Source organism: Pteronotus mesoamericanus, unplaced genomic scaffold, assembly GCF_021234165.1.
Source record: "Pteronotus mesoamericanus isolate MK-2021 breed Mesoamerican mustached bat unplaced genomic scaffold, CSHL_Meso_final scaffold_137, whole genome shotgun sequence".
NCBI classification, from domain to species: Eukaryota; Metazoa; Chordata; class Mammalia; order Chiroptera; family Mormoopidae; genus Pteronotus; species Pteronotus mesoamericanus.
The window spans coordinates 5,843,276-5,857,038 of NW_026555306.1; the positions used below are offsets into that span (position 1 = coordinate 5,843,276).

The window sequence follows — 13,763 nt, forward strand, 5'->3', positions numbered from 1 at the left end:
TGCCCCACTGGGGACCTGGCCTGCAGCCCAGGCACGTGCCCTGATTGGGAATCAAACTGGTGACCCTTTGGTTCACAGGCCGGTGCTCAATCCACTGAGCCACACCAGCCAGGACATCACCATCGTTTTTTAACCAACCCCCTCCTTTTGGCCATGTAGGATGTTTTGAATCTTTCGGGGTGCCAAGATTTTACAATGTGACAACTGCCAAGTTGTCCCCTCCAAAAAACCTCTGCCAAACTAGCAATTGTGCCAACTCACTTCTCACCAGTCCACAGAAGGAAGAGGCCGGCAGGACCCGGTCACCGCAATGCACCTTGCCTCTGCAGGCGGGAGAGAGGCCCATGGGCCTGAGGGTGGTGGAGGTCCGGTGTTTTACAACCCGAGAGCCTTTGGGACCGTGTGCACCGGAGGGCAGTTGGTGGCTGAGAGGCAGATGAAGTGACAAAGATGGGAGGTTCCCAGCCCCAAGCTGATGGCTGTGGGTGGGCTTCTTGGCAGGAGGGACAGAAAGGTGAGGTGTTCACCACGGGGGCCAAAGGGCTTCTGCTGAGATTGTTGGCCCAGCCTTTACCCCCTTTGGCCTTTGCTCCGCCATGACCTCAGGCTCCTGCCTCCCAGTCCTCAGTTTCCCTGCCTGACAGTGGGGATAATAAGATCGTCAGCCTCATGTCCTGGTGTGTGAGGATTCACTGAGTGCTTATAGACACGAAGTGCTTGGTGTAGTGTTTAAGGAATAATAGCTGCTATTACTTTTCCAAGAATGACACTTTTATAAAATTGCTACAGGCTGGCTTCAGCTCTGAGGACCACCCTGACCCACTCTGGCGTGTACGGCTGGGGGGAACCAGGCCACCGTCGCTGGGAACCTTGAGTGGGTGCAGGAGGTTGAGCGAGTCCCGAGGAGGAAATCAGGGAACCTGACGGAGTAACAGGAAACAGCAGCAGGGGTCCAGGTGGCCTGGGAGGTCACATTTGTAGTTCATTTGTTTGGAAAATATTGACTGGGTGCCGGACAGGGGCCGGGACGCTGACAGTGAAAAGCTGGGTGTGGCTCGGGCCCGGGGGTGGGGGAGGGGGTGCCAGGTGGCTCCCCTTGCGGACTCTGCTCCCCTCTGTGTGAGCCAAGGCTCAGCTCTAATGAGCGGCCTTTGAAGGAGCCTTGTGAGAATTAAATGAAAACTCACAGTTTTGTGCTTAATAAACTACACGCTAATCTGTGCAGGTCATTCTTGGACGGGTACAACCAGAGGGGAGGGCGCACCAGGCGGAGGGGACAGTGCAGGCAAGGCCTGGAGGCTACACACTAGTGGACGCATTGTGGTCTGTAGATAGAGTAGATTAAAGCGGCCTGGTGTGTGTGTGGTCATTCCATTGTTAACAAATCCGTAAATCTCGTGGCTTAGCAAAGGATTGTCTCGCTTCTCCCCACCCACAATGTGGCCTGTCTGATGTGTCCAGCTGGCTCTCCTCCAGCAGCGACTGAGGGGTCCCGTGCTTCCATCCTGTAACCCGCCCCTCCATTAGGGCGTCCTTGGTCTCCACCGCCGGGAAGGAACGCACCCTGGCTCTTAGCTGCTTCGGACTGGATGGCATACTTGTGACATATGACATTTACACTTATGTTCCCATAGTGAGAAGTCCATCGTCCCAACCTCATACGGAGAAAGCAGGGACGAGTGGTTTCCTGGTGCGTGAACACACTCCCGCGCCTCTGTAGAGGCGTGGAGGCTGTTCTAGGGCAGGTGTGCACTTTGTGTAGATTAGACCTCGAGAGCCTGGTGCTGGGCGCTCGGGAAAGACCTGTGAACAGGCTACGCGCAGCCCTTGCCCTTAGGAAGGTCCCAGTCTAATGTGGGAGGCACGTAACTCCGAATTATAATGAGAAAGTTGAAGAAAGGCTATGTAGGACTTGGAGAGCATGCATCAGACAGATTTTTGTTTTTAGACATTATTTTGTCATTGCGAAAAATGAAAACCCAAGACAGAGAGTGCCTTATTCCCATTTTGTCCACGTTGTCATCTCGTCCTCATCTGTGTCACAGACACATCCAACCTCTGTGTGCTCCCAGATTGCCCTTCTAGCGAGATCAGCAAGGCTGGTAGTTGATTGGCTAAATGGGATTCTATGAGGACATTTCTGTATCAGGATAGGCTGGGTTATGTTCCAATAACCGCCCCCAAATTGCAGTGGCTCGAAGTAGCAAAGGTGGGTTTTCTCGCTCATGCTAGGTGGAGACCTCGCTCACGCTGAAGGATCTCAAATGTTGCCAAGTAGCGTGGGAAATGCTCCAGGCTAAATTCACGTGTCACTTTTGCTCAGATCTCCCAGGCCAGAATGAATCCCATGACTGTACTCAACCATAGCGGCGTCGGGAGGGGGAATCTGTCCCGTTGCTCGGCAACTGGGAAATTAGAAATACGTGGCAGATAGTGCTAGTGACTGTTTAAACACTTTGAGTGTTTTTATTTTGACTAAAAACATCAACACCTTCTCTTTAAGGATTGGTTGCCTGTTATCATACAATATATTCTTGTATAAACTGTACCCACAAGTCACAGCGAATCATCTATTATTTCCAGAGTGGGGTTTTTTTGTGTGTGTGTGTTTTTTTTTCTTTAGTGACCTGAGAACCTAAAGACGCTTAGGAAACAAACTGAAGACTAGGTCTTCATAGGTTTTTATGTTCTGTTCAATCATTTACAGTTGCTTTGCTTGCAGCTAATTTGGCAGCTTTTTTTTTTTTTTAAAGCAACTCACCTTTATTCTTTCCAATGCAGGCAACCTGCTTTACATAGAAACAACTCTTTTGCATGAACATTTCATAAGTTTGACAGGACTAAGTTACTAACTGAGGAACAACTGGCACAAACAGTTTTCGTAACAGACAGTACTTCTGCGGAAGTGCACAGCCTAACAGGTGGGAGCAGAAGCGATTCGTGAGAATAGCCTGGCAGCCTGGACGGCAGGTTTTGCTGAGGACGTGAAAAGTGCCTTTCACACTGGCACGCTGGGTAAGCGGGTTGGCCTCAGACAGCTGTACTGCAGTGTTATGAATAGAATTTCAGCCTACCCTTCCTCTCACATTCTGACGTGTTTTCATTTTGCTCATGCTGGAGCGTATCCTGGTCCACCTTTCTCCGTGCCCAGGCAGTCCTGGGAATTCAAACCCACACACGTGTCCTAATGGGATCTGAAGGATGAAAAGGCACTGACCAGGTGGAGAACGGGGGCAAAGATCAGCCTGGAGACAGCAGCAGAGGCTGCATGGTCCGGGGCCTCAGAGGCCATGGCGAGGATTTTGTAGTTGAATCAAAGGGCACCGGGAAGCCATCGGATGGTTTCGATGAGTGGACTCAGAAGCAAGGTGGCAAGAGTTTGGAGACTGTCTCCCTGGCAAGAGATCTTGATGGCGTGGACCACAGAGAGTGGTAAGAAAGGAGGGTTTCCGGAGATCAAGGAGGCTTCTGTCCCCGTGGTCCTTTCTCCTTCCTGCTGCCAGCGGTTGGGGGTCCTGACACGGGTGATGACCGGGGCTCTGCACGTGCCTGTGGACACCTAACTTGAAGTTGGGGGCCACAGAGCACTGACTTCCTAATTGGCCACAATCTAGGTCCCACGTGGGGCTCCGGGCTGGGCTCCAGTCAGCCTGGGGAAGTCCTTGGGCAGGTGGCTTAATTGATGGGGCAAACAAAGATGGGAAATAGGACCTGGAGCAGGACTTCTTGAATTTTACTGGCCACTCTTGTCTCATTTGCTGGCGGCCCCTCAAGGCCTGACCTCTAAAGGGATGGCATGCTCTCTGTACGCCATCAGCACACGGGCTCTCTGTAATCTCATTCATCCGCAATGACTTGAAAGCGGAGGTGCTGTCTCCAGACTCTTCCGGCTGCACTGGTTTGCCGACATCTCGCACGGAAGGAGGGGCTTCTGCCTCCTGGCCTCCCCATCCTGCCCCTCCTGCAGTCAGGCCCCTTTCCCCAGAAGGCACCTGTGAACAGGCAAGCGCCTTGGCATCACCCTGCACCCCCCTCTCTCTCATCTCTGCCCAAGCGCTTTGGGCTCTGGCTTGAAAATACATCATGAAAGTGCCCGTCTCCCCTGCTGTGGCCGTCCTACCTCTGACCCATCCTGTGAGCCCTCTTACCTGGGTTATTGCCAGTCTCCTTTCTCCTGGCTGCTTCCTCTCATTCCCTACAATCTTTCAACACAGCACCCAGAGCGGGCCTTAAAAGAAGTTCGAAATATTTCAAAAGTTATTTAACAGGCAACACTTACATGTGGAAAAAAATCCAAAGAGTTTAAAATAGTACACTGAGTCTCCCTTCCACTGTGGTGCCCATCCCGCCCCCCCACCCCCGTGCCCCCAGTCTGCTGCCTTCTCTTCTCAGAGGTGACCATGAGTCCCAGCTCCTTCTGTATATTCGTACAGGTGTCGTGTGCATTACTGTGCATTCTATGACTGCTTTGTTTAAAACAAATGAGACTGTCACTCTCTTGACAAAAACCTTTTTGGTGGCTCCCCAGCAAAATGAGACTAAAATTCAAATTCCATCCCCAGGCTACAGGCACGCTGCTTGTGGCACTTGGCCCCTCCCTTTTCCCACAGCTCTCTGCCCCCCTCACTCCTCTCCAGCCTCATTGGCCTCCCTTGTTTTTCTTCCACTCTCAGGATTTGTGCCTTTGCTGTTCCCTCATCTTAGCACACTCTTCTATGTACAACTGCAGGCTCCTCAGAGGTCACTTTCCGCACTCCTCAGGGTCACCATCCCCACCCCCGCTCTGCATTTGCTCTCTTCAATCCTTACCACAAACTGCGATGAGTTCCCGAAGGGACTGTGGGCTCTGGCATCACAGTGTACTCACTGCCCAGCACAACTGGAAGCGGTGCTACTACTGATTTAAAGAAAAAAGCAAGCGTGTAAGGCGTCACTGTGCCAAGTACCGATCCTAATACTTTGACTCATTTGACCCTCAATAACCGCTTTGGGGTTAGCTATTAGCCACATTTAAGAAACGGGGAATCTAAGGAAGAAATCTTACACAACTACTAGTAAGTGAGTATGCAGTCACTTAATTGAGTGAATGAGGGAATCAATGAATGGCCCTGAGCTGCGGGAGCGAGGAGCCGCAGGAGGCGCAGAAGGCGGTGGGCGGAGCTTAGGGCGCGAAGCCAATGGGCACGCAGTTGTGACTGACGGCGTCTCCTGAGGCCGCGGGCCCCGCCCTCTCCGCGCGGGGCCCGCTGGAAGTTGTGGTCTCCCGCCGACCTAGCCACGTCACGGCCTTCAAACCTTAAGTCTTCCTCTGGTGCATGGTACAATCCGTATCCCTAAACCTCTAGGTAGATTCCCTCGCCCCCAGGTCCTTTATTCCTTCCTCCCTCTTTTTCTGAGAGCTCTGGTAGTCCCCCGGTTCCGCGTGTCCGGGACTCTGGGTAAAACCCTCGGACCCGCCCCCCATCCTGCAGCCAACTTGGTATTGCCTTCTACTTCATCTATCCCCCCTTCGCCCTTTGGTACGGCCTTCTTCGCTGGGGTCCCCAGAAGTGTTTCTCGCACGTCCTCTTAGTTCCTCCCGCCCTTGCTCGAGCGGCCCGCTGTAACTTCCAATTGCCGTATTCCCCGCCCCACACACCCTCTCAGTTCCCTGAGTTCCCCAGCCGTATTTTGGTACGCCCCGGCCACGCCCCCTCACGGACGCTCTTGGTTTGCGCCGCGCTCCCCTGCTCGCCGCAGTGGTTCGGCCGTGGCGACCCCTCTCCGGCGGCGGGTCCCCCGCGCTTGGTACAGCCCAACCCGTCTCCCCCCAGAGCCGCGCGCCCGCGCCCCTCAGTCGGTGGAGCCCGCAGCCCCCTGCGCGGCCCTTATTCCCCCCCCGAGTCCGCTTGGCCCGCGCCCGCCATGGTCCGTCCTCGCCGCGCCCCGCACCGCTCCGGCGCTGGGGGCCCCCTTGGGGGTCGCGGCCGCCCCCTGCGGCCTCTCACGGTGCGTGCCGCACGCTCGCGTTCCTGGCCGGCCAGCCCTCGGGGCCCAGAGCCGCCGCGGATCCGGGCCCGCTCGGCCCCTCCCATGGTGAGCCCCCCGCCATTTTTCCAGAGCCTTCCACGGCCCCGCCCCCGGGCTCCCGTCTTTGTCCGCGGCCCCCTCCTCCGGGGTCTCCCGGGTGGCCACGAAGGGCGGTCCGCTCTGGGGCTGGGTTTCCCCGTGGAACCCCTCGGTGGTACGCGCTAGGCTCTCCCCTTTGTTAGGCTCTCGGGCTGGGGTGGCGGGGGTGGGGTACGGGGGCGGTGAGGGCTCAAATTACTGCTGACTCCGCGGCCGGATTTAAACGCGGGGTGGGGGGCTGGCTGGCTGGCTGACGGGCTGACTACAAACGTTGGCCGGCGTGCGCGCTTGTTGTTCCAATTGGAAAGTTCTCTCTTCGGGCAGGGAATCTGAAAATGAAGGAGGGGTCTGGGGGACGGCGGCGAGAGGGGCCGCGTCTTGCCCTCGCGCGCCCAGGTGTTGCACCAGGGGGCGTTCTGCACGGCCCCTGTGGCGTGTGCGCCCAGGATTTGCTCGCGCGCGCAGGTGTGGGATGCCCTCACACATAGTAACAAGCCCAGACCTTATACACCTAAGTTTGCAGGTACATGAAGCTGCACACACTTTGCCCAGCCTTAAATCATGCACGTACTCTTCAAAATCTTAATAAAGCTTGTCTGGAGCGGTAAAGCTGCATGTCCCGACGTTTCCTGCACAGCTGAACTATGCACACGCCTGCCCAGATGTGCGTTTTTCCCGCGGCTGGCGCTCAAGCTCGCTTTTGAATTACACTGCCCCAGCGCTGTGCAGGGCACGGAGCCTTAACCCGGCTTCCTCCAATCTTACACACCCAGACTCCTCTCCCCAACTTTCCCTTTTCCTCCGCTGCCCTCCCCTCTTTCATCAGCATTCACATCTACTAAGGCACTTCCTCTATCCTTAAACATTCGTCCTTATTAAGGTTTTCACCCTTCGCAGTACTCGACAGGCTTCCCTGTGCAATAAACAAAGCAACGGAGGAGGCATCGCGAAATTGTGCAAACACTTGACCAGAGGGGACGTTTTCTTTAGGGCTGCACTTAAGCCTAGAGCCAGGTTGCAGGTATTTCTGGGTTTCAGCACCCATTCCCGGTCTGTACACTCCAGACCAGAACCCTTTCCAGTCCTGCGGAGCCAGCCCGCCCTCCCAATAAACAGACTTTGACACGTGTCCCTAGAGCTTGTGCTGACTGACTGGGTCCTCGGGTGCGTTCACCTGGGCCCTCCAGCTGGCGCTGTCACCACATTCCCCAGCGCCTGTGGTGCCCGTATACCCAGGGCTCCTGTGCCCGCTCTCCGGGTCAGGCACACACCGGCATTGATGGCACCACGTTCTGCACTGGGGCTCCCTCCCTGTCCCCTGCAGTTGCCCAGGCCCCCGGGGCCACCTGCCCAGATGGAGAGCGTGCTTGCTCAGGATGGTTTTTGTTTTGGGGTTGTTGTTTTTTTGCTTTTTTAAGTCCTCCTCCAAAATAAAACTTTACCTGCCTGTCGTTCTGGGACAGGAGGTACCTGGGTGCTTTTAAAAGGACATTTGGAAGTGCTCTTTAATAATGAGATGAAAGTAACGACCGTTGAGATTTTTTTTCTGCTTGGAGGCAAGCACTGGGGAGGTTTTCCTGGGGTTCCTGCTGCCAGGCTGTTCGCAAAGCCTTCATGTGTTTGGTTGAGATGTTTTTGGTTTAAAAAAAAAGATGGCTGGGAGAGTGTGCTCTGAGTAGAATGTGTAGCTTTCCTTGGCTTCACTGCTGGAACATTCTGATGTTCTGCAAACGCTCTTGAGACACTGTGTTTGAGGCCCCTCCAGGTGTTGTCACACTGCCTCCTCCACACTTGTCCCCACCTCCTTGGGTGCTTCTGTACTCTGTGTGCTTCTGGTCTCCGCCTCCCTGGGGTCAGCCTGACCTGGCTGCGAGCCGGGGTGCGTGAGAGGGGAGCGAGGGCCGGAAGCTGCCGAGAGAGATTGGCAGGAGCCAGAGGGAGAGTCTGGACTTTCTCATGACAGTCAGGAGCAGCTTGGAAGGGCTTTGAGCATGGGTGGGACAGGGCAGGCCAGGGTACCAGGTACACAGACGGACACAGCCCAGGCTGGCGTGTGCGCTGTGGGGGCTTCGAGGAGACCTGGACCCCAGGAGCTGGCTTCTGAGTTGGGGCTCAGTAGAGGGACCAAGACTTGATCCTGCCGGGCGGGTGAGTGGGCGGTGCCTCCTGAGGGGCCCAGGGGGTGGGATTCCAGGCCCAGAGCTCAGCAGGAGCAAAGGCTGGAGGGGGAAGTGGGCTTGTGGTTTTCAGGGACCTTGCATGGGCCAATGTTGAGGTGACAAGTGGGCTCTGGGGGGACAGAGAAAGATGGGATCAGCCAGGCAGGGCCTTGATCCCTGGGAAGAGGGGTTTGGACGTTGTCTTGGGTGTTTCTGAACGGGCAGTTTGGGCCTGGACGGTGGGGATGTCCTCTCTGGGGTATGTGGGAGACAGCCTGCTATTGTGGTTGCCCCAGCCTCAGTTTCCCCACTCCTCTTTCTCAGCAAGGTGCTCGAGTCTTCGGGGCCCTGGGCCCCATTGGGCCGTCCTCGCCCGGGCTCGCCCTTGGGGGCCTGGCGGTAGGCGAGCACCGGCTCAGCAACAAGCTGCTGGCCTGGAGCGGTGTCCTTGAGTGGCAGGAGGTGAGTGGCCCTGTCAGGCCCTGAGAGTCCCTGGTGGCTGGGGGTGCCCCAGCGGGTCCCGTCCGCCCCTGAGGGTGGGGGGCAGGCCTGGGCACTCGAGCTGTGTCAGTGAGATGCTCTCTCCCGCCACAGAAGCGCAGACCCTACTCTGACTCCAGCGCGAAGCTGAAGCGGACCCTGCCCTGCCAGGCCTATGTGAACCAGGGCGAGAACCTGTGAGTGCCCGGTGGGCGAGCGGGCGGGCGGCTGGGGGCCGCAGGCCCCCCTGACCCTCTCCTCCCGCAGGGAGACCGACCAGTGGCCGCAGAAGCTGATCATGCAGCTGATCCCACAGCAGCTGCTGGTGAGACCCGCCCCGGCGCCCCCAGCCTGCTCCCCAGAGTACCCCCACCCCCAGCAGTGACCCAGCTCTCCCCTTGTTGCCCCCAGACCACCCTGGGCCCCCTGTTCCGCAACTCCCAGCTGGCGCAGTTCCACTTCACCAACAGAGACTGCGACTCCCTCAAGGGGCTCTGCCGCGTCATGGGCAACGGCTTTGTGAGTGGGGTGGTGGGCTCGGGCGGGCAGCCGTGGGCAGGGCCGGGCCGGGCCGGGCCCCGCTGGGCACTGTGGGGACAGGCAGTGCAGCAGGAAGCAGCTCTGCTGGGAAGGTCCAAGGCCGGGCCCCAGGGAAGCTCCCCGGGGGCTGGGGCGCCCCCTCGTGGCCGCACAGGCCTGTCTGCAGTTAAGTCTCAGGGACTCTCCTCGGAGCGGAGCGGAGGGATCCACACATCTCAGGCTCCCTCCCGTGGCGGCTGAGTTGCGAGCTGGCCGTCGGAGATGCGCGTGACTGGGGGGACCGAACCAGTCCTCCTGGGGTCTAGCAGGTGGCAGGGACCTGGTAAAGCGGGCCGCCAGGGGACAGAGCGAGCCAGGAGGGACCGGTCTGTGCTGGCCTCGGCTTCCCCACCTGGCAAGTGGGGCCGACGGGGAGGGCTTTTCTGGGGGCCGCTGCCGGGTCAGTGTCATGTGACCTGAGTCTGTAGTAAGTGCCCAGTAAACCTGAGGACTGAGGGTCAGTTTGGGATTGGGACACGGGATGTCAGGAAGTGAGATTTGACTGGGGCGCTACAGCCTGTGCGGTCTGGGCCGGGCTTCAGCGGCCCCCTCCCCCAGGGGTCTGCTTGTGCCTGGAAGGGGACATGATGGGGGAGCGAGGCCTCAGGCCAGGAAGTCCAGAGGACGCTGCTCCGCGGCCCCCTCCCTTTGGAGCAGGCTGCCCCTTCCAGGGGGCGCTGTGTGCCCGACTCCTGATGTCCAGGGGGCTCTGCCCTCCCTCCGTGCCTGGGCAGGTGGCTGGTGTGGGGGCTCTCGACAGGCTGGTTACCCCTTCATTCTGTGCCAGGAGGAAGCAGAGTGGGTGGGCCCTCACTGGCCGCTGCCTGGCACGGGCGCACCACATGGCTTGGTGGGGCTGGGCTCGCGTCGGAGGGCATGTGGGTGGGAGACAGTCCTCAGGGTCCTCACGCCTATGGGTGGGGCTGCTGAGGTGCAAGTTCGCTTGCTCCCAGCATTGTGGCTGCACACCTTGTTTCGGGACCACAGGGTTGACTTTGAGGACCTCTGTCCCGTGGCGACGAGCAGGCTCCTGCGGTCAGGGAGAGGCCTTCAGCCCCCTGGCAGCTCAGGGGGTCCCTGACCTCCGGCCTCCCCACAGGCGGGCTGCATGCTCTTCCCCCACATCTCCCCATGCGAGGTGCGTGTGCTCATGCTGCTGTACTCGTCCAAGAAGAAGATCTTCATGGGCCTCATCCCCTACGACCAGAGCGGCTTCGTCAATGCCATCCGGCAGGTCATCACCACCCGCAAGCAGGTGCGCCGCTGGGCAGCCGTCTCTGGATCTGTGAGGACGGGCTGTGGGCGGGCTTGGGGCCGGCGGGCTGCGGGGAGGGAGGCTTGAACAGGGCCCGAGGCACCAGCCCACACCACCCCCACCGGCCCTGCCTCCCCCTGCAGGCCGTGGGGCCCGGCGGTGTTGCGGGCCCAGTCCAGATTGTCAACAACAAGTTCCTGGCGTGGAGTGGAGTCATGGAGTGGCAGGAGGTGAGCCCGGGCGTGGCCCGGTTCCTGTGGGACCAGCGGGCCCCTGCTGACGCAGGGCGCTGCCCACTCCTGACGTCCCCCTCTTCCCCGCCCAAAAGCCCAGGCCTGAGCCCAACAGTCGGTCTAAGAGATGGCTGCCGTCGCACGTCTACGTGAACCAGGGGGAGATCCTGTGAGTGTCGGGCCGGGGTGGACGGGGTGTCTCAGTGAGAGCCGGCCCCCTGACCCGTGCCTTCGTGCCCACAGGAGGACTGAGCAGTGGCCACGGAAGCTGTACATGCAGCTCATCCCGCAGCAGCTGCTGGTGAGGGAAGGGAAGCGCGGGGTCTCCTGCCTGGGGTCCCGGGGGTGGTGAGGGAGCTTCCACAGGAGGGACCCTTTGAGAGCCACTGCAGGTGGGGGAACAACAGGTGGCCGGAGGCCAGCGGGCCTGGCTTCGCAGGGTCCCAGGACCTGGCCGAGGTGTGAGCCGGCACTCGGCCCCCACGCCAGCCCCTGTGCGGACAGGGGTGGGGCAGAGCGGCGCAGCGGGGGGCAGCCTGGGCCCCCGGGCCTCACGGCGCCGCCCCCGGCTCCCTGCAGACAACCCTGGTGCCGCTGTTTCGGAACTCCCGCCTGGTGCAGTTCCACTTCACCAAGGACCTGGAGACGCTGAAGAGCCTGTGCCGGATCATGGACAACGGCTTTGTGAGTGGGGCTGGGGTGGAGGGGAGGCTGGCCGGCTAGAAGCAGCCGGATCCGCCGGGGGTTCACACGAATGTGAGGCGAACCTGAGCGCGGCCGTTGCCCCCAGAGCTGGCTGGGGAGCGCTGGTGGCTCACAGCGATGGCACATGTTCCGTGTGCCTGCGCACGCAGTGACTCCCAGGGCACACGACTCCCCTGGAGCCCTGTGCTGTCCTGACCCCGTTTACAGATGGGAAACTGAGGCTCCCATCTGAGTACTAACCAGACCTGACCCTGACCCTGACCCTCCGAGACGGGGCACGTTCAGGGTGGTGTGGCCAGAGACAGGAGACTGAGGCTCAAAGGCAGCGCCACCAAGAGCCGGCAGGGACTTGGGCCCTGAAGGCCCGCTCTGGCCTGTCCCCTGCCCCTGCGTCAGTCTCCTCAGAGTGCAGGGTGGCCCGGCTGAGCCCGCCTGTGCTCCAGGTCCTTCCCTGCCACCCTTCTCCTGCTCTCCCAGAGCACCGGGCACCCTTGTCACCCCAGGTGTTCCTGGGGGGAAGCTGAGGCCCCTGAAGGCCTGGGGCAGGCAGGGGGGCGCGTCTGCTTCCAGCTCTTCCCGCGGGGCCGGGCTGCAGCCCCTCCAGCGGCTCCTCAAACGGCTGGGCTGTCACTGCTGGCTTTTTCAGTGTCTGTTACGTCCGGTTAACGTTGGTCTCGCCCACGGTTTCTTTTAAATCCGCTGAGGTGGTCTCGGTCATGCTGTTGCGTATTTGAGGGGCTGGCTGTGTATTTCTTTTGTGGTCAAACGTTTAAAAGTTCAGAGCTCCCTGGGGGCCCCATTGTACCCCTGGTCCGCCCCTCCGTCCACGCGCTTGCAGGGCCGCGGCAGAGCACCGACTGTTGGCTCAGGTGCGGGGAGGGGCGCGTGCCCCGGGCTCTTCCTTTTGGAGACCTGTCGCCAGCCCGGAGGGGTGCGCAGGGGACCCGCCCTGCCCTCGGGGCTCAGGGACTGCAGGTCCTCAGGTGCTTGGCCCTGTGGGCTGGCCTGTGACACGGTGACGGCCCAGCCTTGGAGTCAGGGAGACGGACGGCAGCGCGTGGTCCTTGTTACACAGAGCTTTGTCCTGCCTGGTGTGTGCGGGTGGGTGGGGCAGTTAGAGCTCCAGGCTCTGCAGCCTCCCTCCTCCGGCCCCGACGCCTCCGGGGGCTGCATGAGGTGCGGGAGCCCTAGTGCCGGCGTCTTTCCCGACGAGGCCTCTGCACCGCTTGGCCGAGGTGGATCCTGCACCCCGGCACCCTTTCGGGGCGACCTTTGTACTTGCCCCTCGTGTGCCAGTCTGTGTGGTCCGCGCCCGTCACAGCGGGGAGGAGCGCCTGTGCCCGGGGCTGCGCGTGACGCTGTGCCCTGCGCCCCCCAGGCCGGCTGCGTGCACTTCTCCTACAAGGCCTCCTGCGAGGTGCGCGTGCTCATGCTCCTGTACTCCTCGGAGAAGAAGATCTTCATCGGCCTCATCCCCCACGACCAGAGCAACTTCGTCAACGGCATCCGACGTGTCATCGCCAACCAGCAGCAGGTCCTGCAGCGGAACCTGGAGCAGGAGCAGCAGCAGCGAGGGGTGAGGCGGGAGCGGGGCCCCCAGCGCCCTTCTCAACTCGGCTCTCCCTTCGCTCTTCCCTTTTCCACTGCTGACTCTCTGCCCGGCATCTTCCCCCCCACAGATGGGGGGGTAGTGGCCACTCCCGGCCTGGGTCCCTCCAGGAGTCACAGACGAGGTCCCCGCTGAGACGGGTGAGTGGCAGCCAGGTGGAGTGTGGGCCTGGACGTGCTGAGGGTCTGGGGGGTGGTGTGACCTGGCCGTGTCAAGGGCAGAGGGAGTGAGGCATGGCATCCCGGCCTCCAGGGTGGGCAAGGAGGGGCCCTTCCCTCATCCCCCGAGCCCGGCAGGCCCACCGGTCCGAGGAGCCAAGTGGTGGGGGAACCCGGGGGCTACCAGGAGCCCCCGTTTAGGCCCACCCACTGTGCCCCTGACTCAGGTCAGATGCTTCTGAGCGGGGGCCCCTGGAGACTGCACCTGCCCGGCGAGATGGAGGACAGCGTCCTGAGATGTCTCCGAGGACAGTTCCCACCCGTGTACGTTTCCCCAATAAAGTCTTTTAAAAGCCCGCAGGGCTGCCCTCCTACATCACTTGTGGCCACAGCCTAAGGAGCTTAGTCCTTGCCCTTTGCCAGAGAGCCCTTTAGTCCCGGGCTGGGCGGAGTGCTGAGCCGGGCAAAGCCCCCAGC

At 60.1% G+C, this 13,763-nt stretch overlaps 1 protein-coding gene and 1 long non-coding RNA gene across 3 annotated transcripts; one reads left to right on the forward strand and one right to left on the reverse strand.

The window, feature by feature from the left end:
- Positions 1 to 2,852: 2,852 nt before the first annotated feature.
- On the reverse strand, positions 2,853 to 4,893 carry LOC129082811 (uncharacterized). Its single transcript, XR_008530438.1, has 3 exons — positions 4,810 to 4,893; positions 4,149 to 4,228; positions 2,853 to 3,992 (listed from the first exon to the last, which is right to left on the reverse strand). It is a non-coding gene; the product is annotated as an uncharacterized LOC129082811 (long non-coding RNA).
- Positions 4,894 to 5,284: 391 nt separating this feature from the next.
- Positions 5,285 to 13,650, forward strand: PTOV1 (PTOV1 extended AT-hook containing adaptor protein). Of its 2 annotated transcripts, none has more exons than XM_054588548.1 (13): positions 5,285 to 5,318; positions 8,592 to 8,729; positions 8,862 to 8,944; positions 9,015 to 9,072; positions 9,159 to 9,266; positions 10,426 to 10,581; positions 10,725 to 10,811; positions 10,910 to 10,983; positions 11,058 to 11,115; positions 11,394 to 11,498; positions 12,898 to 13,095; positions 13,199 to 13,268; positions 13,514 to 13,650. In XM_054588548.1, exons 1-12 carry the CDS (start codon positions 5,316 to 5,318, stop codon positions 13,208 to 13,210), a joined length of 1,080 nt encoding a protein of 359 aa, XP_054444523.1. In that variant the 5' UTR covers positions 5,285 to 5,315; the 3' UTR covers positions 13,211 to 13,268; positions 13,514 to 13,650. The 2 variants fall into 2 exon arrangements, with proteins under 2 accessions (XP_054444523.1, XP_054444522.1); XM_054588547.1 differs by lacking the exon at positions 5,285 to 5,318 and adding an exon at positions 5,684 to 6,075.
- Positions 13,651 to 13,763: the final 113 nt, after the last annotated feature.